Source organism: Larimichthys crocea, chromosome XXIII, assembly GCF_000972845.2.
Source record: "Larimichthys crocea isolate SSNF chromosome XXIII, L_crocea_2.0, whole genome shotgun sequence".
Classification (NCBI taxonomy): Eukaryota; Metazoa; Chordata; class Actinopteri; family Sciaenidae; genus Larimichthys; species Larimichthys crocea.
This window is the reverse complement of record NC_040033.1, coordinates 15,066,494-15,090,072: the sequence shown is the minus strand read 5'-3', so window position 1 is coordinate 15,090,072 and position 23,579 is coordinate 15,066,494. Positions and strand designations below refer to the sequence as shown.

The 23,579-nt window shown below is 39.9% G+C and overlaps 2 protein-coding genes across 4 annotated transcripts in view; one reads left to right on the top strand and one right to left on the bottom strand.

Annotated features, from left to right (window-relative positions):
* LOC104927518 (sialic acid-binding Ig-like lectin 12) overlaps positions 1–23,579 on the bottom strand; it is a 311,739-nt gene that overhangs the window by 271,443 nt on the left and 16,717 nt on the right. For 2 of the 3 annotated variants that reach the window (XM_027274248.1, XM_027274247.1), the window contains exons 3-6: positions 17,794–18,177; positions 17,280–17,585; positions 16,908–17,165; positions 15,952–16,332 (exon numbers count right to left, since the gene is read on the bottom strand). In XM_027274248.1, coding sequence (XP_027130049.1) covers positions 15,952–16,332; positions 16,908–17,165; positions 17,280–17,585; positions 17,794–18,177 — 1,329 coding nt within the window. Of the gene's footprint in view, positions 1–12,487; positions 13,036–13,449; positions 13,490–13,806; positions 13,883–15,951; positions 16,333–16,907; positions 17,166–17,279; positions 17,586–17,793; positions 18,178–23,579 lie in introns of those variants that run through there. The other variant, XM_027274249.1, reaches the window with a different exon arrangement.
* pck2 (phosphoenolpyruvate carboxykinase 2 (mitochondrial)) lies at positions 2,305–12,556 on the top strand. The gene is made up of 11 exons (XM_010741613.3): positions 2,305–2,906; positions 7,191–7,403; positions 7,515–7,699; positions 8,456–8,526; positions 8,731–8,866; positions 9,005–9,192; positions 9,408–9,570; positions 9,663–9,878; positions 10,343–10,480; positions 10,772–10,867; positions 10,975–12,556. Exons 1-11 carry the CDS (start codon positions 2,875–2,877, stop codon positions 11,442–11,444), a joined length of 1,908 nt encoding a protein of 635 aa, XP_010739915.1. The 5' UTR covers positions 2,305–2,874; the 3' UTR covers positions 11,445–12,556.

The following is a 23,579-nucleotide window of genomic DNA, read 5'->3' as shown; positions in this document are numbered from 1 at the left end:
TTTAGTGTAATGTTTTGTGTTGTTCTTTATATGCATAATTTTAAATAAAAGAATGATCCTCAACCTCCAGAGTTACACACTGACCATATTAACTCAATGCATTGTGGCAGAATGGACATGGATGTTACAGTACATATGGTTTTATCTCTAGCTGTGCCCAGATTCAATATACAGTTTATCACACAATGGAAACTGTAATGATGTGACAGCTCTCTGAATCAGGTGCACTGCAAACTTGCACTCACACTCAGTGTATCAATGGATCTGTTTTATTTGAATGTATGTTGGCCAGTGGTACTTGAAAGCTGTATTTTATGTGCAGCATCTTTTAAATGGAAACCCACAGCGTTCAACTTTGAAGCTTTTGCAGATCAGATCTTCTTGTCAAAAGTCAAAGGCTTTAACATTAGTTATCCAGTTGCTTGATTTATCAGCAGATCAAAGGATTCTTAATTCAGTCTTAAGGTATAACATCAGCTTTGAACTTTTATACATTACAATGATACATTAGAGAGCAACTAAAACTATTTTATATTGATTTATTGTGACACATTGCATAGTTTGTGTGTGGATTTTGAGAGATTAGATTAGATTATTGAGTGAAAACCTATACTGTAAATAGGACGAAAAACTTCAAATGGCTACAGTTGTGAGATCAGCAGGTCGCACAGTTGAATAATTAAAGTTGTCACTCAGCTTTTAGTTTTTGCATGTTGCTGCTTTCCTGAATGTTCCCTTTCATAACCAAAAGCTGCAGTTGTGGGTGTATAGCCTGTATGCATCCATTCATAGTGAATGCATGCATGTCGTCCATGTGCTTTGGCACTCTCTTTGGTTGGCTGCTGACTCTGCAGGCCCTAAAACATGAGACATGAGGGCTGAAGTTCAACCAGTCATGTTGGACGGTTGTATCTCTATTTATCTCTATGTATGCAGTATATTCCTCAGCCCAGGACCCCACCCCTTTACTTCCTCTATGTGTGTGTGTGTGAGTGAGTGAGACCCCCTCCCCCAGTTACCAGAGAAAAAAACATGAACAGGAAACTCACTATTAAAAGACAGATGCGAGCACCCTTGATTGCATGTATTGTACTTTTAAAGTAGAGGCCTCCTGCTGGATCTGAAAGTGAAACTATTTGTACAAGTGATAATTACATTAATCTTCTCCTTGAAGATTTACTATGAAGCCTGAGTGTGCAGCTTCACAGCATCTGACAGCAGCAAGAGAGTTAGTTATGTAACATGAAGAAAAAAAGTCGGCGATTTACATGTCTCTTGGAGGTGGAGGAACTGGACAGTTTCAATTCTTTGCTCAAAATACTACGTTTATTGGAATCTATTTCATATCCGCAAATGTGAGGATTTGATGATTTTCTTTTTAGACAGTCAAGCAAACAAGCAACTTGGACTCTGGAATATTGTGAAGGACATTTGATCATTGAATCATTAATCAGTTGATCAAGAAAATAATCATCAGATTAATAAATAATGGAAAGAACCATTATTAAACCATAAAAATGACTCAGAACGACTTAAATATACCCTGAAAACAAACTCTTAGTTGTTACTTAGTTGAATGGAACTTCCAGCACCTCTAAACTTGAAAAGAAAGAGAAGGAAAGGTTGAATACAATAAAATAAACTGTGAGCCTGTGTCATCTTGCATCCATTTTATCCTGCACTTTAAATTTTGGGCAGTTTCATTGTAGTAACAATCACAAACTCAAATATAGTAAAGTGTATCCATGTCTAAAACAAACAGGGAGCTCTTCTCACTGCACTGAGATGAAATTTGTATTTTTCATGAGCAGAAACTACTCGGCCAGTGAAAACAGCTGTTTTGAGCCTTCTGTGGTGCATCAAAGTTCAGATAAATCATCCTGATGAATCCCACCTTTTAACAGCATGTGTTACAAACCTAGTTTAGAGCTAAATGTCTGAACATCTCTGCATCTGCTGCTTCAATTTGACCTAAATCTACTCTTTAAAGCTCGCCAACTTTATGAAAGCACAAACCGCTGAAACACTTTGATGACTGTAACATCCAACTAAACAAAAATATGCATCACATGAATGGTCTGTTAACACAGGAATATGAATAAATGCATGCACAATGATCAAAACATTTCTGTTGTACATTTATTATCTTGACTTCCTCATGTTTATTTCCATGCACCACAATAACAAAGACTGTCTTGTCTGACTCTGATCATTTTGATACTCACCTATTGCATTGTGCAACACTTAAAGGAAAATCATGTGCATGCAGACTCTTACAAGTAAATGCCCTGTAACCTGAAACCCCTCTCCCTGTTCCTAGTGGGGAGTTTCATGTGAACACCCATCCACAGTGGGCCTATGGGTGCGATCTGTCTCCGTGCCATCCCTCGTATTTCCGGGTTGTGTGGCTCCACGCCGGTCTGCAGAGCTCATGTACCGGGCGATGCAGGAACCCTGGAAACTTGCATCAGCCGGGGAGCAACAAGCAAAAAGCAAAGCAAAGCACGGACTAGTTAGTCGCTCGGTGATCTGAAGGAGAGAAAACAACAATATGGGACACAAGCTGCAAGCTGATATTTAAATTTCAGAGCACCTCCTCCTTTTTCTTCTTCAATGCAGAGCCGGTGACCAGCGTTAAAAGTTGACTTTATAAAGCAGACAGTGGACACCTCACGGTTTACCAGTGACAACAAGGTGTATCTGTGTGGATGTACACGTTGAGCAAAGTGCAAGGTCCCCTCAGAGTTTAGATATGAGCTGCGACCAGCTCTAGCCGCCCGCTCCTCACTTCGCCTCTGCAGCTGACTTTAAATGAGCCTTTTTACACTTTAATTTTATTAGAAGCTACTTTTAGTTTTTTTTTACGCGTCGAAGATGTCGTGCCTGTTGTTAGGAGTCATACGAAGGTGAGTAAACGTGACTTTCTTTGTGTTTCTCGGTCGTCGTGTGCGACGCATTTCATTGTTACTGCATATGTTTGCCTGCTGGTGTTAGGATTGCGTAACGAATTTCAATTCATTCAGCTTGTTTTGTTTTTTTTAATACACAGAAAATGCAACTTAACGTCCTCTGTGTTTATTCTGAACCTCTTTGGGGTCGTGTCCACCACTTTTTATGAAGCAGGAACTTTTTTTTTTTTTTTTGCATGTATGTTTGTTTATCGATTCATCTTACAACACAAATAAAAAATATACTTTTCCTAACGAGAGGGGACCTGTGGCACCATTAGAGCATCCACTGATTGTAAAGTAGTGACACATTTTAAGTTTGTTGTCTGGTCATAATGATACACTTCATTGTTTGCATATGCCAGAAACTTGCTGGACTTGATCTCGGAGTCATGCCTTGCATCAGACTTTGTTGAAGTACTCTTTTTCCGGATTGAAACAACACCTCAACACTAGTGTGTAAAATGTTCTCTTTGGTCTCTTTCTGCTTTCCTTCTCTCCCCATACTTCAGGCTTTGTGATGACACCCCATCACACAGGGACTCTGGAGTCCAATGTGAGCGCTCCATGGCATTGTGTGTGTGTTTGCTTTTAAGGACGCATGCATGTGACACACCATGGTACAGGCGCATGTGTGTTAGTAACAGGATGGCTCGTGGTCCTGTGCATTTTGTTTGAATTTCTGCTTGACAGATTGTTAATGGCTGGAGTCATCACTCCTCTATTTGCCTAAATGTCCTGGAGCATGTTCCGTGTGTGTGTGTCCCCTACCCCCCCATGTGTACTCCCTGCACAAAGTGTGAGGATGTATGCAACACGTGTGCATGCTCTAAGTGATACTTTGTGTGCCTGCTTCATGTATAGACTCTGCCCTAAAGAGGCTATTGACCAGGATCCATGTGACTGGGGAGTGTAGGCGTGTCTGGCTGTGGTGTGTGATTGGCCTGCTGGTTTTTTGTGAAGGTGTGTTTTGGAGGAAAAGTTGCTCAGCTTGAAGCCATAGACACACTATATCAGGGTTAGCTGTTCCTTTAAATTCCTTAGCCATGTCTCAAATGAAATACTCCCATCAGTACACTTCTGTTTAGTACACTGTGTACTTTTGGGCATAGTGCACCAATTTCAACAGGTTAGTGTTGTTTAAATTCCAGTATGCAGTTACCAGAAATGACTATTGCAACATCTGACCACTTCTTCTACTTCTTTGTCGAATTGCAATCGGACAGAGCCTTAGCACCAATATTTGAGTGCCAAAATATTGATGTAAAACATAGGCACAACTTACATTTGTGTATTGCAGTATTCAGGCAACTGCTTAAGCTCCAGCAGCTTCCTTAGCAGCCATTTTCACAATGACAATGGTCCTGCCTTCTTGGCTACGTAGCCAAAATGGCAACCACTGAAGGCGATTCCACACTCAACTTTTTTCCCCTTACGATTACACCATCTGGGTACTCACAGTACACTGGATTTAGCAATACTTGAGAGTGTAAATGCCATTATAGACTCAAACTAGTGTAAGTATGGATGTGAAATGAATTAATCTGAAACACATCTGGAGAATCCCATATTTAAAAATGAACATCTGTAAAATAGAGAATGGTGTTCCCTGTCTCAATGCTGCAGAACAGTCACATGTAAATGCTTTTCTTGGTTGGATAAATCTGCACTACATTTGTCAAAATGGAGGTATGTGGTATTTGTTATCAGGGATGGGGGATGGGGATGGGGGTGAGGAATGGGGTGGCAGAGACAAAGACATGGGAGGATGAATGACTGCAGGGGAAATTAGGAGCAAAGGTCATCAGTCTTTTCTGAATATTTCAGCTTTTTTAAAGCAAAGGCAAGGAATAAAGCCCCTTTTACCTTTTTTTAATCTTATGTCTCAAGTCAGCCACCACCCGTGCCACATCAAGCGAATAAATAATCAACAAATGCTTAGTTTCTGTTGGTTAATTTCAAATCCATCATCTCCTTTTTCCTTACCCCAATCACACTGTAGATAATGTGCAGCAGCACACAAATGGTTAAAGTAATTAGAGGCATGACAGGGTGGATGATTGGAAGCGTAGGTAATTAATTTACTGAGTGGGGGCAAGAGACTAAAGTACTGTAGAGCTCATTTAATGGGACTGTGTCATCAAGTATCACAGATAAGTGTGACAAAGTATCTTTTTATTTATTTTTTTTATCTTCTGTGGATAAAGGTCAGTGCTATTGTCTCTTTCAGTTTAAAGTTAGTCTAAAGATCTAGTCCAGTGTTTGGTGGAAGGAGATACAACAATCCAATCAAACCACCATGAGGTTCACAGTGGATCTATTCAGGTAGTCCGCCATTTGAACTCTAGCACACATTCATGTGTCCTTCATGAAGTTGTAGTAACTTCGATATCCCCTGATTTTTCGTCTAGCGCCATCATCAGGTCAACATTTCAGTTTGTCCAATACTTTGAACCAGAAACCCGCAAAAGGAATAACATCCCCATCAACCTCAGCTGTACTCACTGTACTTTAGTAGCGAATGTCAGCTTTCTAAACTATTGTTGCAAATATGATAAAAAAGTATCTATTACACAGCAGCATGTTTGCATGCATTACCTCAATTAGACGCTAAGTCCTGTCAGTCATGTCAGAAATAAACATTTTGTTTGAAAATCCAAATCCAAATGTCATATTTTGTTCTTGTTATGCTTCAATACCTGAGATACTCTCATAGATCATGTTACGTTACAAAGAACACTGACTGTTACCGTCTGACTGATTCCTTACTAACTGCACATGACACAAACACAAACTGGAACATGTTCATGATTAATTGCTCCCACATCAATGGTTAAACAGTTGCTGTAGTGTAGCTCGCCGTTTAGAGAGAGTTTGGACTCTTTGGAGTTTAGACTGTACTCAGCTCTTTGACCTCTCACTGTCAAGTTGCATGTTATCTTCACCGCGAGCCTCTCGACATGCCTGCTGCTCGTGCCCTTTTTATATGCCCCCACCAGATTTATACGTGTGTGTCTGTCTGCACGCACACTGTCTGGGGCTTGTATGATGAGACGCTCTGCCAATTTCCGATCCGCGTGCCTGCACTTGACGGGACAACTGTGTCGCAAACTTTGCCTGTCTTTCAAACAGGCAAATTAACCCCTTAACTGTAATTTCATCAGGCTTCAGTTTGAGGATACAGGATTACGAATTTCACATGACAGAGGTCAAACTGGGTTCATGCACACTGTCCACAAATAGACACACAACAAAGCACATACACACATTGTCTTTTTAATTGTTAGGCTGTTGCTAGGCACAGACATGAGATGCATACACACACAGGCTTCTGTTTTAACAGCTTGCGTAGCTGCAGTCCTCCCAGCGGCTTGTGTTTGTGAATATCATGTCACTAACAAACAATAGGTCGGCCCCCCCGCGTGCCTCTTTCTGTACAGGAGTCCGTTTGAGGTGATCAAGTTGCGCTAATGACTCCTCCATGGCAAAAAAGGGAAAAAAAAAACACTATCAGTGTTGTCACATGAAAAGCACACGGCTCAAATTTAAACTTGTTTGTGCTTCCTCGTGCTCTTCTTTTAAAACTCACATCAGTATCGGTATTATAGCACCGTGAGGTTTTAGTCGTTATTAGGAAAGTCCAGTTTAACTACAGCAAACAAAGATGACAACAGTTTAAAAAAGTGAGTTAACTGGAGAGAAACGAACCCAATAAGAGACCTCAATGACCCCAGTGAACCCATTAAACCATCTCTCTCTTCTCAAGCCAATAAGGACACACTCTGCATTATATTCTGGTCAGAGCCGGGTCATCCAGCTAATCTGCACTCATGTGCATCCCATAAATGATTGAGCAGGATCACACAGAAGGCGATGCCTTCTCCAGTTTTGATGTTTCTGTTTTCTGACTCGTGGTAGTTTGTTGAAGTCTGTCTTTAAGTTTAACGACACATGGTAGGGAAGATAATAAGCAGTGTTTAAGGGGAAAATAAGAAATGTTTTAGTAGGTAACTGTGACATTATGTGGATTTCTGGACTTTCAGACAGTTTATGTATCCATATTTGGGAAGAACATTGTGCATCAGATCTGCATAATGGAAAGATGTTTGTTGCTGTTTATGGTTTTCTGCATCATAGATGTCAGTCTGTTCTAATCCTTTGGGCACATAAAGGTGGTTGTGTCCGTGGCAAAAAGCATTAAGGGTCAACAAAGTAACAAATGAAATGCCCGTTCTCTTTCAGACATGGTGGTGTTGGGGCAAGTGTCGGGGTTCGGTCCCTGGCCTCCATCCCCTCGCTGCCCCCGGCAGTGGCAGATTTTGTGAAGGGGGCGGTGGATGAGTGTAAGCCTGCCGGCGTGCATGTCGTGACTGGGACGCCGGAAGAAACTGCTAACATCCTGGCAGGTCTGGAGAAGGAAGGGATGGTCAAGAAGCTTCCTAAATATGATAACTGGTAAGGGCTTACGCAAATACACACATTGGTTTAGGCCCCTAAGTATTTAAATCTCTTTTAAAGTTCCTCAGTTTTTCTTCATCGTGCTCTGATTCCTGCTCTGTTTTTCAGTTGGCTGGCACGTACAGACCCAAAGGATGTGGCTCGGGTCGAAAGCAAGACTGTCATTGTGACCAAGAACCAGAGGGACACCATCCCCATCCCTGCTGGAGGGGCAAAGAGCCAACTGGGTAGCTGGATGAGTGAGTCCGACTGGCAGAGAGCCAGAGAGGAGCGTTTCCCAGGCTGCATGGCAGGTAAGCTGTTGGCTGGAAATAAAATGTTTGTCTTTAGAGACTTCCCCTTGAAACGTTTGAAGGGGGTTATCTGAATCTGAACATTAACTATTTTAAAATGTAACAAGAACCAAAGATGTTTTATCTTTAAAGAAATCTACTGTTGCACAGTGATGTCACAGGGTACAGGAGTACACCTGTACATCACTGCAGCGAGGTGAGACGTTTAACCACTAGAGGGCAGCAAAGACGAGACTGTCAGGTGGTGTTAAGTTGTTCTTTGATAGATGCTCACCAAATATGTTTTGACAAACAAAGCTGTTTTAAAATTTGCAAAGGAACATGAATGTTCTGCATGTAACACAACTAACAATGTGTTGGTGCATCAGAAATGCTGCTTGATTTACAACTACTGTCACAAACCGTGTTAAAGGTGCTCTGTGAAGTTTTCTTGTTAACAACCAAAATGTTTGCATTCAGTGTGATTCCCTGAGGCCAAATCCTTTTTTACAGATGTGTTTTCTTGCTTGCAGTCTTTAGTGCAATGTTTGGTGTATTGCTGCACTTTTTTTGTGCATGTTACCACAACTGTCAAGCAGAAAAACTGCATGAAATGAATGATGGATGAATGGATCACATGGAACTTTCACACAAAAGACATCTCACAAAAGTTTTGCATCTAGACACAACCAAGTGATGTTCAATATCTGTCAATATTGAATGGAAAAATAAATCACAATGTGTTGTTTTGTTGTTTTTTTTGTCCCCTCTCCATAGGTCGCACCATGTATGTGATTCCCTTCAGTATGGGACCTGTAGGCTCAGCTCTGTCTAAATATGGTGTCCAGGTACTTGACCGAGCTCCTCAACACAAAAACATGCACTAAAGTAATAAACCTGCTTTGTTGTACCTAACTATGCTTTGTTTGTGGAATTGCTGTAATTTATTATACAACATATTCAAATAAACTGCTCTGGCACTTTATGGTTATTACTCACTAAAAGTCTTTGGTTGTAGATCAGGGTGATTTAACATTTTGTTGTCCTTCAAGGTGACGGACTCGCCTTACGTTGTGGCCAGTATGGGGATCATGACACGCATGGGCACGCCTGTCCTGAACAAACTGGCTGAAGGAGTGGACTTTGTGCGTTGTCAGCACTCTCTAGGACGTCCTTTACCACTTAAAGGTACACATTCCAAAAACCTGAACTTGTTTTATTACTTTAAACTGAATTCCCCTTTATTGTTTAATTTATCATATTTATTGATTTATTGATTCTATTTTGCCCACCCTAACCTCTCTGTTCTGTCTGTCTGCTCTCCAGCCCCTCTGGTCAACTCGTGGCCCTGTAACCCAGACAAGGTGCTGATATCTCACCTGCCAGACCTCAGGCAGATCATGTCCTTTGGCAGTGGCTATGGAGGAAACTCTCTCCTTGGGAAGAAGTGTTTTGCCCTCCGCATCGCCTCTCGCATCGCTAAGGATGAAGGCTGGCTCGCTGAACACATGCTGGTGAGTGAACTAAATACCTGCATGACACATAATTCTCCATAGTCAAGAAGTTAGGATGCAAGGCTCATTTGTTGCTGCCAAAACTTGAGATGATTTTTCAAAAGTGCTTGGCCATGATGCTCTTTAAGTGCGTTTAAAGCGATGACTAAAAGACAAAAACAATTTCAGAATGATTTGTCCTATCCTTTCTATTCAACACACTTTCCTCTCCTCAGATCCTCGGCATCACCAACCCTCAGGGAGTGAAGCGTTACGTAGCGGCGGCCTTCCCCAGTGCCTGCGGTAAAACCAACTTGGCCATGATGAAACCAGCTCTGCCTGGCTGGAAGGTTGAGTGTGTGGGTGATGACATTGCGTGGATGAAGTTCGACAGCCAAGGTGAGAGGCAGGAGCATGGCTCACAGACACAGGCACTCTGTAGATAGTGTAGTAAACCCTCATGTGATCCCTTATCCCGTCTGTCTCTACAGGTAAACTTAGAGCTATCAACCCAGAGAACGGTTTCTTCGGTGTGGCTCCAGGCACCTCGGATAAGACCAACCCCTACGCCATGTCCACCATTGCCAAAAACACTGTGTTCACCAACGTTGGCGAGACCAGCGATGGAGGAGTATGGTGGGAGGGCCTTGACCCCCCTCCAACTGGGGTCTCGCTCACAGACTGGCACGGCAAAAGCTGGAAGCAAGGTAACACCTGCTGGACTGTGCCAAGGTTTTATAAACGTCTCAAATGTCCTGCTTGTAACAGATCTCAAGAAGATGATTTGTTTTTGCCAGTTCATTTCTAATGAATATTCATCAGTTTTACCGGTTATAATTTTACCTTGAATCATGATTGGAGTTTTTTTTTTGCCAACAAAGACATTTCTAATTGGCCCTAGACCAAAAACAACTCACAGCAGACCTGGCTCATATAAAACTTTAGTGTCACTGATTTGAAATAATTAATCAATGACAGCAAAGTGTATATTGTTCTTCCTTTCATCTCACATTTTCTGAATAAACTGAACAGCCATATACAGTGCCATTTAGTGGTATGCATGCAATGTCATTATCAGTTTGGAGTGACCTCAGACTGTGATATTCAGATGTAGATGTTGTTTACAAAGCACTAAAGGTGGAATAAACTGTTTTTTCCTCTCTGTATAAAGGAAGCCAGACTCCTTGTGCCCATCCCAATTCCCGCTTCTGTGCCCCGGCGGGTCAGTGTCCCATCATTGACCCCCAGTGGGAGAGTGAGGAGGGCGTTCCCATCGACGCCATTATCTTCGGTGGCAGGAGGCCGGAAGGTTGGCACTGCTATTAAATACACATCAAGAGTTTGTTTTTGTATTTCTAAATAGTCACAGATATTATTTGAGGATACAGACACATTTTAACAGATTTTAGTCAGTGTAATAAATTAATACTGCAAAGGGTTCAACACATTAAATATTCTGTGCATGGCCTGCCTAACAGTGCTTTTTTTAGTCTTCATTAAACGCATTACATGTTTGAGTCATTACAGCTACAACTTAAAGTAACATCAACAACATTTAAGGAACTAGGCATTAAACATGATCAAATGTTGATGTTGTCAGGAGTCCCTCTGGTCTATGAGTCTTTCAACTGGAAACACGGAGTCTTTGTTGGAGCCGCCATGAGGTCTGAAGCGACGGCAGCTGCTGAGCATCAAGGTAAAGGTCCTATTGATCAGGTGTTTTTAAGATAATTTGATGATAGGTTTACTGTTACTGAAGTTAATAAGCACAATTACAAAGCTTTTTTTAATGCTTTCCTTCAGGCAAGGTGATTATGCACGACCCCTTTGCCATGCGCCCCTTCTTCGGTTACAACTTTGGCGACTACCTCGCTCACTGGCTGAGCATGGAGAGCCGAAAGGCCCCCACTCAACTGCCTAAGATCTTCCACGTCAACTGGTTCAGGAAGGACCCCACGTCCGGCGCCTTCCTCTGGCCCGGCTTCGGTGAAAACGCCCGTGTCCTGGAGTGGATCTTCAAGCGCTGCAGCAGGGAGAGGGATGACGAGGCAGCCAAGAAGAGCATTATCGGCTGGCTGCCAGTAGATGGCGCCATCGACACTAAAGGTCTGGGCAGCAAGGTGGATATGGGTGCCCTGTTCGACGTGCCCACGCCTTTCTGGCAGAAGGAGACAAAGGAGTTGAGAGCCTACTTCACTCAGCAAGTTGGAGCTGATCTGCCAGCTCAGGTGGAGGCTGAGCTGAAAGCACTGGAGAACAGAGTGCACAATTAAAACTGACAGGAAGTTCCTCCAGAAACAGGGAGGTAGTCACTGATGACACAGGATTCAGATCATTGGGGTGCAATCAGAGTCACTGGCTGGGTTTACATACACATAATTTAGTTTAGGTTAGCTTAAAAAAACAACAACCAAAAACTGAGATTGGATAAACAGTTTGAGGCCTGGCTGACAGGTCACCATGGCACAGAAACATCTCACTCCTTAGTTTTCAAAAAACATGCCAGTAGCTGGTATGAGAGGTTAATAGAACTTGCTGCTCAGTCAAACATTTTGATATTTCTTTGCGGATGATCATGTTTCATGTTGTAATTTCAGATAAGGTAGACACACGATCACTCAATAATTACTTGAATGAAAAACACCTCAAATAGACCAGGACAGTAGTTAACTTTCTATGTGCATGAAACTCCAGGAATTAAATGTCAGATATCGAATCAGTGGAGAAGCTAATAATGTACAATGCAATACCTACTTTTTGGACACTACTTCACACAAGTGCTACAACACTGAGGGACTGCTGCCGGGTTAATAGTTAAGAGTTGAAGTTTGACTCTCAACATGAGGGTTAGATTTCTATGAAGGTGTCTAAATTGTCATGTAGAGAACCTAATGTCACTACCTCCATTCACTCACAGGACCCGGCATGGTACTAAAGCACAATCAACATGTCCCAGTAGTGCCTTTTTGAGACAATAAACAGTACAAGCTGCTAATGTTTACATGCTAAACCCAAAAGAGTCGATAAAGTTTTAACATTTTTACTCATGAAAAGGTTTTAAGTGAATTTTAGCTCCAGCTCTTTGAATATGCTATTGTCTCATGAAAAGCCCTTTTTATTTGAAATTGAGCCTGATATTAAAAAGTCCATAAACTACTCAAAACATTGTAGTAGATTTCTAGTGAGCCCGAGGATTACTATGCATAATTCTTCTTGCCACTTGTTGTAATGTTTGTGATTAAATCGTATGATTTCAGGTGATGTTTACAGACAATATGTGAAATGTTGGACCAATAAATGCAACGGAGATTACGAGGAATTTTTAGAAGCTTTATGCCAAGGTTTTTATTACAGTGCAATGAATAAATATCCTCAGAAGCAGAAATTGTCTTTTGTTCATTTTTGAAGTAATACAGTGATGGCATTAAACACACGAGATCAGCACGCAAATTAAATATACATGACAGCAGTGTGATGATAAGAGAACTGACTGCGCTGCAGGGTGTCAAGGTTTTTAGTTTCCTATACAGAAACTTCCGCACAACTCAACCACAGACTGAACAAGTGCAAGAATTCACACGTGACACACTTGACTCAGGATTTTGTTGATGGTGTGGTGAGGGTATAGTTTTTCTTCACTTGAGCGTAGAGATCTTCTGGACGCTCAGCAGTCTGTGTTAAGCTGTTTGCTGTCTTGGACACTTGGACCTGTGCGTACAGTGTGTCCTGCTGCTGTCCACTGTCCTGCACTGAGGACGAGGACGGTTCAGGTCTTCGCTTGGAGAAGTCGATCTCTCCATAATGGATGTTTTCTTCTATTTTTCTGGTTGGCATTTCAAGCGGCAGCTCATCACACCCTTGATCCTTAAAAAAAATCAAGCAAGCAATGATATGAGCTGGATCGTTCAATATTAAATGATTACAGATACATCTAAAACAGCTTTTTTGATGGATTTGAATCTGGTTTCTGTCCACATCACAGCACTGGTAATTGGTGTTCAATGACTGATTCAGGCTAAAACAGTGCAACCTTTTGAGTGTTGAGGTTTTCTGGAACAATCCACAGAGACATTAAGTAATGTCTCAATGATTTATTTTTATAATCCTTAAGAGATTAAGTAATGTCTCAATGATTTATTTTTATAATCCTTAAGAGATTAAGTAATGTCTCATGGGTTATCTTTTTACTATTAAGGCCAATGCTTACACATGTCTTAGAGGACACAATTTAAATATTCACAACAAACAGTTGCACACAGATGTTTAGCATTATCCCACCTGAGTCTGTTGTGGAGTTTGATGTTTGAACTTAAACCACCTGGAAGAGATTAAACAGCCGTCAGAATAATTTAACCGTGTTTCAGTTTAAAAGAAAACAGACATTATAAGATGTGCATCAGTGAGAAAAAAGCAAGATTAAAATCCACTAAATCAACCACTTTTGTTCCCTTTTGTGAGTCCACCACTTATATCAATACAAAAATGCAAATGCAAAGTATCAGTTGATGCGGAAACAAACAAAACTGACCAATTACATACTCATCTACACATCCCCATGACTGCGTGCATGAGATTAGTTCAAATTTAAGTGACAGGAGTTGTATTGTGTCAGATGCTTTAATTTGGGATACATACCAAGCACAGACAGCAGCACAGATGAGAATGATGACAATGGTCCCTCCAAGAACTGAACCCCACTTTAGAAATGTCTCTAAAAGAAAACAAATGTTGAATGTTGACATGCAACAATATTAATAAAGTCCTGCTTTTCACATTAGGGTCAAGTTTATATGTGAAGAACAATTTCAGACAAATCAGTCAGGAAATAACTTTTTATTTCTCTGATAACAGCTTAAGTGTGCATTCAGACAAGATCAGGGAAACCGGCGGAGTACGGTTGGGAGGGGGGTGTCACCCCAAACCAGAAGTCTCTAGACCAAAGCACTCTCTCTCTCTCTCTCTCTATCTCTTTATCTCTAATCATCGGAGACAAATCAAACTTCTTTGGGTCACTATACAGATTTAGAAGCTTGTACGTGAACATAAACAAAGTCAGAACACACACACAGGTAGATTATCTGAGTTTAGTCTGTGAATCCACCTGGATAGTCTCAGCTTCAGTTACATTTCAGGCTGTCTGTGGAGGTTTGACCAATCTGAGTGTCTGATTGGCTTGCGGCTCTGTTTTCCCAGAAATTGGATCTGAATCAACTTCTCTTCGGCACGATTTTTGGCTGACACCCCTGGGTTGTGGAAATGCACGACCCCCACTGATTTGCATTAACCATTCATACACATTTACACACCAATTGCGCAGCCTTCGGGAGCAATTTGGGGTTACGTTATCTTCAGTATCCCGAAGGACACTTCAACATGCATGGAAGAGCCGGGGATCGAACCACCAAGGGTTAATGGTCTTTTCTCTCCTTGCCTTTCTCTGTATAAAACATTTCTGTTTGCAGTCAGGACATGAACAGTTGGAAAAAGTAACTCGGTCTGCACTGCTCTTTCTGCTTTGTTTCTAAATGAAGTCCAAACTGTGAATGATTCACGTCTCCAAATAAAAGTGACTGAACAAACAGCTCACCTGAAACAAAGAAGACACTCAGTAACATGCTGGCTGAGTGTCACTGTATGTATAGAAATTTAACAATTGCATTCAGTAATCAAACATTATGTACTGAATGTATACAATAAAGTAAAGCCAAGCAGATTAAAGGGAGGAGTAGTAAACCTTTTGCATGTTTCTTCCTCCCTTGCATCCCATAGCTAATAGCTTTTAGCGACTAGGCCTGAACCCCACGTGTAGTCCTGCTTTTTACATCAGGATTAAGTTTATACGTAAAGAAATTTCATCAAAATCAGTCAGTTTACCTTCACTCAGATGAATCACTGATGATGTTTGGTTTCCAAGATCATTTGTGGCCACACAGTAATAATAATCTTCTACATCTGTCACATTAACGCTGTAAAACGGTCCTTCAGATACAGTCATGGGTCCATCTTTGCTGATCTTGAACCAGGTGAAGCGGCTGATGGGAGGCTTGGCCGGCTGGAGCAGGTCAGGTTCAAGCTACCTGCTGACACCAAACCTGATGGACTGATGGACACTGAGGTGTCTTTAGGAGCATCTGAGGAAAATGTGATAGAGAGATGTGAGATATGAGAGTAACATCAGAGCCTGAAGATCCTGTATTTTTATCATGTGCTGACAGGATCCAATAACAAACTCTGGTTGTCTTACATGAAACAACTGAGAGTCTTTCTCTGCTCTGCTGTCCTTTGACATGTTTCCTTCATTCACAGGATATGTGACAGAACAGTTGATGTTGTATCCATCCTGTTGGTCTGACAGAGTGAGGGGTCTTTGGATTTTAGTTGTAAAGGTCCCATCTGTGTTTTCCTGGATTTTGTTGTGAGAGTCTTGTTGGAGATTCCAGGTGAGTTTAGGAGGGAGTGTGGACAGGGGTGAAAGCTGAGCAGGTTATACTGACAGACTCCTTCTCCTTCAGATCACCTGAGATCCAATTCTGGGGCTGGGAGGAGAATCGGTGGTTTCAAATAAAAAATAAATAAAAAATTATTGAAACAATTTTGTTGCTTTTTGAAAGCTAAATCTGACAACTTTGTATTGAATCACATTAATTTGGTAAATAAGACCATTTTAATGTCAAACTGTAACAATAGATTTGGTGTTCTGAATCTTGGCAACATGAAAAAACTCTTTCTAATCTGAACAAAAACATTACAGACGGACTGAAAGAAACAAAACTCTCTTACCTTGAACTGTTATTTTAAGAGGATTACAAGAAGCTGTTGCCTTGAGTGGTTTGTTCTCAACTCTAAAGTAGTATGTGTCTGTATAACTTGTGGTTAAATTGGAAAATAAAGTGGTGCAGTTTTTCTCTCTCAGGTTTCCAGTAAATCTCATTGGATAGATGTTATCTGTCCTTCTGCTGTTGAAAATCACATTATTTGGATTGATGCTAAATCTAGAGTCACTTTTAATCCACACTCCAAAGATTTCTCTGTTGTCAAACACTTGTTCTTTTTTAGCTCTAAAGGTACATGGGATTAGCAAACAAGATCCACTCAGTGCTTCCATCTTCTGTGGTGCAGTAATGAAGAGGCCTGGATCCTTAGGACAATCAGTCAAAGCACCTGTAAACCAGACTGATGATTAACATAATGTGAAAAAATCAGCTTGAAGAGAAAGTTCATGATGAACAAAGCAGCAGTATGTTACTGGTCTTTTCTCCCTTGTCCTGTTCTCTGTATAAAACATTTCTGTTTGCAGTCAGGACATGAACAGTTGGAAAAAGTAACTCGGTCTGCACTGCTCTTTCTGCTTTGTTTCTAAATGAAGTCCAAACTGTGAATGATTCACGTCTCCAAATAAAAGTGACTGAACAAACAGCTCACCTGAAACAAAGAAGACACTCAGTAACATGCTGGCTGAGTGTCACTGTATGTATAGATAATTTAACAATAGCATTCAGTAATCAAACATTATGTACTGAATGTATACAATAAATGTAAAGCCAAGCAGATTAAAGGGAGGAGTAGTAAACCTTTTGCATGTTGCTTTCCTCCCCTTGCATCCTCATAAGCTAATAGCTTTAGCTTTTAACTTTTAGCACGAGCGACTATGACCTGAACCCCACTGTAGTCCTGCTTTTTACATCAGGATTAAGTTTATACGTAAAGAACAATTTCATACAAATCAGTCAGTTTACCTTCTCTCAGATGAATCACTGATGATGTTTGGTTTCCAAGATCATTTGTGGCCACACAGTAATAATCTTCTTTATCTGTCACACTAACGCTGTAAAACGGTCCTTCAGATACAGTCATGGATCCATCTTTGCTGATCTTGAACCAGGTGAAGCGGCTGACGGGAGGCTTGGCTCTGCTGGAGCAGGTCAGGTTCACCCAGCTACCTGCTGACACCAAACCTGATGGACTGATGGACACTGAGGTGTCTTTAGGAGCATCTGAGGAAAATGTGATAGAGATGTGAGATATGAGAGTAACATCAGAGCCTGAATAAGATCCTGTATTTTTATCATGTGCTGACAGGATCCAATAACAAACTCTGGTTGTCTTACATGAAACACTGAGAGTCTTTCTCTGCTCTGCTGTCTTGACATGTTTTCCTTCATTCACAGGATATGTGACAGAACAGGTGATGTTGTATCCATCATGTTGGTCTGACAGAGTGATGGTCTTCTGGATTTTAGTTGTAAAGGTCCCATCTGTGTTTTCCTGGATTTTGTTGTGAGAGTCTTGTTGGAGATTCCAGGTGAGTTTAGGAGGGGAGTGTGGACAGGGAGTGAAAGCTGAGCAGGTTATACTGACAGACTCCTTCTCCTTCAGATCACCTGAGATCTCAATTCTGGGGCTCGGAGGAGAATCTGTGGTTTCAAATCAAACATTTACACAGAAAATAAACAAGAAATCAACAAAACACTATTTTAAAAAGCCGATCTGATATGTTTGTATTAAAACTACATGAAGCATAAATAATACGTTTGTTCTGATTTGACCACTTTAATGTCAAACTGTAACAATAGAGTTTAATCAGAATAATTAAAGTGACTGAAAGAAACAAAACTCTCTTACCTTGAACTGTTATTTGAAGAGGATCACATATAGCTGTTGCTCTGAAAGGCCAGTTCTCAACTCTAAAGTAGTATGTGTCTGTATAACTTGTGATTAAATTGGAAAATAAAGTGGTGCAGTTTTTCTCTCTCAGGTTTCCAGTAATTCTCATTGGATAGATGTTATCTGTCTTTCTACTGTTGAAAATCACATTATTTGGATTGATGCCAAATCTATGGTCACTTTTAATCCACACTCCAAAAGTTTCTCTGCTGTTGTCAAACTCTTGTTCTGATTTAGCTCTAAAGGTACATGGGATTAGCAAACAAGATCCACTCAGTGCTTCCATCTTCTTTGGTGCAGTTATGAAGAGGTCTGAACCCTCAGGACAAGCAGCCAAAGCACCTGTAAACCAGACTGATGATTAACATAATGTGAAAAAATCAGCTTGAAGAGAAAGTTCATGATGAACAAAGCAGCAGTATGTTACTGGTCTTTTCTCCCTTGTCCTGTTCTCTGTATAAAACATTTCTGTTTGCAGTCAGGACATGAACAGTTGGAAAAAGTAACTCGGTCTGCACTGCTCTTTCTGCTTTGTTTCTAAATGAAGTCCAAACTGTGAATGATTCACGTCTCCAAATAAAAGTGACTGAACAAACAGCTCACCTGAAACAAAGAAGACACTCAGTAACATGCTGGCTGAGTGTCACTGTATGTATAGATAATTTAACAATTGCATTCAGTAATCAAACATTATGTACCGAATGTATACAATAAATGTAAAGCCAAGCAGATTAAAGGGAGGAGTAATAAACCTTTTGCATGTTGCTTTCCTCCCCTTGCATACTCATAAGCTAATAGCTTTAGCTTTCAACTTTTAGCACGAGCGACTATGACCTGAACCCCACTGTAGTCCTGCTTTTTACATCAGGATTAAGTTTATACGTAAAGAACAATTTCATACAAATCAGTCAGTTTACCTTCTCTCAGATGAATCACTGATGATGTTTGGTTTCCAAGATCATTTGTGGCCACACAGTAATAAGCTTCTACATCGTCACATTAACGCTGTAAAACGGTCCTTCAGATACAGTCCATGGGTCCATCTTTGCTGATCTGAACCAGGTGAAGCGGCTGAGGGAGGCTTGGCTCTGCTGGAGCAGGTCAGGTTCACCCAGCTACCTGCTGACACCAAACCTGATGGACTGATGGACACTGAGGTGTCTTTAGGAGCATCTGAGGAAAATGTGATAGAGATGTGAGATATGAGAGTAACATCAGAGCCTGAAATAAGATCCTGTATTTTTATCATGTGCTGACAGGATCCAATAACAAACTCTGGTTGTCTTACATGAACACTGAGAGTCTTTCTCTGCTCTGCGGTCTTGACATGTTTTTCCTTCATTCACAGGATATGTGACAGAAACAGGTGATGTTGTATCCATCCTGTTGGTCTGACAGAGTGATGGGTCTCTGGATTTTAGTTGTAAAGGTCCCATCTGTTTTTTCCTGGATTTTGTTGTGAGAGTCTTGTTGGAGATTCCAGGTGAGTTTAGGAGGGGAGTGTGGACAGGAGTGAAAGCTGAGCAGGTATACTGACAGACTCCTTCTCCTTCAGATCACCTGAGATCTCAATTCTGGGGCTGGGAGGGAATCTGTGGTTTTTCAAATAAAATAAATAAAAAAATATATAAACAATTTGTTGTCTTTTTTGAAAGCTAAATCTGACAACTTGTATTGAATCTACATTAATTGTAAATAACACCATTTTAATGTCAAACTGTAACAATAGATTGGTGTTCGAATCTTGGCAAACATGAAAAGGTACACACACACACACACACACACACACACAGACACACACACACACACACACACACATATACACACACACACACACACACACACACACACACAATATTATATAACAAAGATGTATAGTATATGTCTAATATATGCATAAAAAATACTTAACTATACAGATATACACACTATGAATAATATACTATAAATATGAATATGTGCAAAGACAAGAATATTGTGTAGTTCTGTTATATGATATATAATATCAATACGGTTAAAATGAACACATGTCACATATGATATGAAGTATATGTTTCAGTATTTGGAGTGGAGTGCTGAGGTACAGAGTGCAAAAGGTGACAGGTAGATTTAGTGCAGTTCTTTAATAGTGGCTCTGACAGAGGCAGATTAGTTATAAAGTCTTATTGCAGTAGGTAGGAACAATTTCCTGTATTGTTCCTTAGAGCAACAGGTTGAATGAGTCTGTTGCTGAAGCTGCTCTTGAGTTTGTCCAGTGTTTTGTGGAGGGGGTGAGAGGGATTGTCCATGATTGCCAGCAGTTTTGCCAGCATCCTGTCCTCCACCCTCTCCTCCAGGGTGACAAGCTTAGAGCCAACAACAGACTGCCTTTTTGATACGACAGTATGACGATCCTGCAGAAGAACTTGTTCACAGAAAAAAACTTCCTTATATGGTTACTGTTCTCGACTTTTTCTCAGAACTCTGTTCATGATTTTATCAGTTTAAATCCCACCACTTCTCTTTAACCGTCTCATTCTGGTTTAAGAGACACACAGATAAAATGATATTCATCACACTTGTGGCACTAATCAACTTCACATGAAACTATCTGTTCCTGCTTCCATCACTATACACTGTAGACCAGTGTAACAAATTAGTACACTTACTGCAGTGTTCAATATAACATTAGTGGTATCAAAGTTGCATAAAAATGTTACACAGCATTCTGAGACCTGATCAATGATTTCTGCTTTAACGCTGCACATTGAAGATATTGACATGGATGTTTAAGTCAAGTTAACATCAAGTTCAAGTTGAACAGTTCAATAATTTGTCAAATCAACAGGTCATCATTGTGTTTGTGTGTTCAGACTATTTGTCTACCAGCACTGTGTGCAAGTTGTTGATTTTCAAAATAATATGATAATATTGTATGTGACTTCACTTTGCTTTCTTTTTATCAATGTATTGAAGTTTTGAGTATCTTTTTTATTCTAGTTTTGTATCAAAGTTAAAATTCTGGTATCATGACAACATTGCCATGTATACATAGTACTGCCTGTAATACTGTTTCTAAATCACCTCCAACATATCTATGGACTTTTTGTCCAACAATTTCTTGTTGCTTTATGAACGACATGTACATCAACACTGATAGATCTGTGGTGAGCTAATATGGGTCTGGACAAATTATTGGTCTCTCTATACAAAAGAGTGAATAAATGGATGTAATGGAAAATCAGGTACACACACAACAAGTAAAGCAATTCTATATTTGTTAAAAGCATGCAAATAAACACTGAAACATGAAGTGTAAAGCAAACGTTAAGGACATAATCCTGCTACAGGTACACTGTCTTTAGGCTTTGTATGATAAGTGACATCAGCTGAGTCAGAGGTACTCGGACAAAATGTCATATACATTGTATACATAGCACAGCCATTACTAACACAGGACCTGGTTAACTAGTGTGCTGGATCAGAAATTGGGTTAGCAGTGAACTGGATGCCTTATATGAGCAGCTCACTGCCATGTACAGTAGTGGCTGAAGGTCAGATCTGACCAATGCTTGTAACAGACTGAAATTATTCATGATAATTTATCAAATTTCATCCTGTGGAGACAGAATGCTGTGGCTCTATGAGAGATTTGTGAGATCCGAGAATATAACCCTGTTACATTCCCTGTATGTGACTTTGTAACTGATGGACTGTGTTAACCTGCAGGCTGTGACGGCCTCAGCTGGGGATCCTATTCCTCTCTCTTGTTACTGGCTGGGGAATCAAGCAGCCTGCTGTTTTTGTTTCCATATAAATTATCTTATAGTTTTAATGTCTTCAGTGTTAATTTGCTATGTAGAAAGTAAAAAATAAAGACAAAACATTGAATGAGAAGAAGAGAAGATGTGTCCAAACTTTTGACTGGACACATTATCAGTTAAAAGATGCATTCATGGACTTAAGTTAGTGAATTAAACTGTTAAATTACATTTGACTTATTTACACACATTGAGTGCATAATCAACTTTATTCACCTTATTACTATCAGATTTTACATGATTTTAACTGAACAAATTAATAGGACCCTTGAGCTTCTGTAACATAATTTTTTGAGGAACAGTTTCTCAAGGTATTATTTAAAAAAACACACTTTTTGTGATGTGTTACAAACTGCTTCATGCTGCTCTGCTGCTCAAAGTGTGTATTAGTGGAGACGGCATCATAAAACTCAAAGTTTTGACAGTTTCATAATATAAAGAGTTTTTGTTCATTGTGAGCACTATAAGCTTTTAAAATTGACACTGCATGTAACAGTATGTTAACACTATTTACACATGCAATTTCCTCTCTATCAATGTTTGTAGAAAAAAGAAAAAGCTGAGAGCGGTGTTATATTTACATTCTGAGCTCTGTCTAGTCCTATTTGTATTTGTGCTATCAACACCAATCAGTTTTATTTATTATCACTTCAGATTTTTACCGCTTCCAACACTGTGATGGACTTGTTGATTACCTTATTACTGATTATTGTTGCTTTTTTGTCACTTATTTACTCATGTTACTCCCATAATAACTATTATTTATAAATTACATTGTTTTATTCTTATTACCAACTTGTGTTACACTACCTTTGATTGAACAGATTGAAGCAGTTTATGGAAATACATTTCACTAGGAGAAAGTAAGCATTGGAGCACCTTTCTTTAACATTTAGACAGTTCAAACAGCTCTCATCCTGGCAGCCAAGTAAACGCTTTCAGGACTTTTCACTCAGTTAGGAACCTTCAAAGCAAAAAACACTATTTGACCACACAGTTCTGGATTTGCTGGACTTTTGTTGATTGGATTTATCTTGGATTGTTGGACTTTTGAAATGTATTTCTGCCTGTACAACTCAACCACCTTTTGTTATTTGTTATTTATTTAAGTTATTAAGTCTTCATGTCTGTATTTGGATTCACTTTCTGTTTCTTTCCATTTTCAGCAGTGTGGTCACATCAACACATGGTATAGACGAAGACTGAACCTGACCACAAGATGGAGACATTACAACAGGCCACAAACTGGAAGCTTCACTACTTAATTACAGTAGCATGAGAAAGAGACTCAGTGCCAGAAGTTCATATTTTATTAAAGTCATTGCTGCAGCACAGGGAAACTTCTTGTGTTAAAAAAGCACAGCTTGATCTACGTTAATCATATATCATTATTTCTCATTTAAATTGTTACATTTGCAGAATTAGTGACAAACACTCTCATCCCTTAAAAGTTTGACAAATACACATCAGACCATGATGAGATTAAAAATAAAAATAAAAATTCTTCACACTTTCTGCTTCTTTTATCATCTGAAATGTCTCATTTCAATCGTCCTTTTTTTCTCTTTTGGAAATGAATATTTTACATACAAAGAAAAGAGCATTGAAGCAAAGACAAAGAATCAACATAAACATGCCACAAATCAAGTCAAGTAATGATGAAGCTGCAGTATATTATATTTGTTATCTTCCATTAAAACAAACATCTGTCCTGTTTGCACTCCATCCTCTGTTTGTCTTACCAATCTTCTGCAAAGTAATTTAATATTTAAGAAATCAAGAAATATTACATTAATGGTGAACATGACGTCTTTCTCTTCTCCTTCATGATGCTTGAATCTCAATCACTCTGTTGACATCGTCCGCTTCGACTGCATCCTGTGAAATGAAGAACAGAGAGAGAGAGAGAGAGAGGTCTTAGTGCTCTGCAGTGAGTTTAATGCA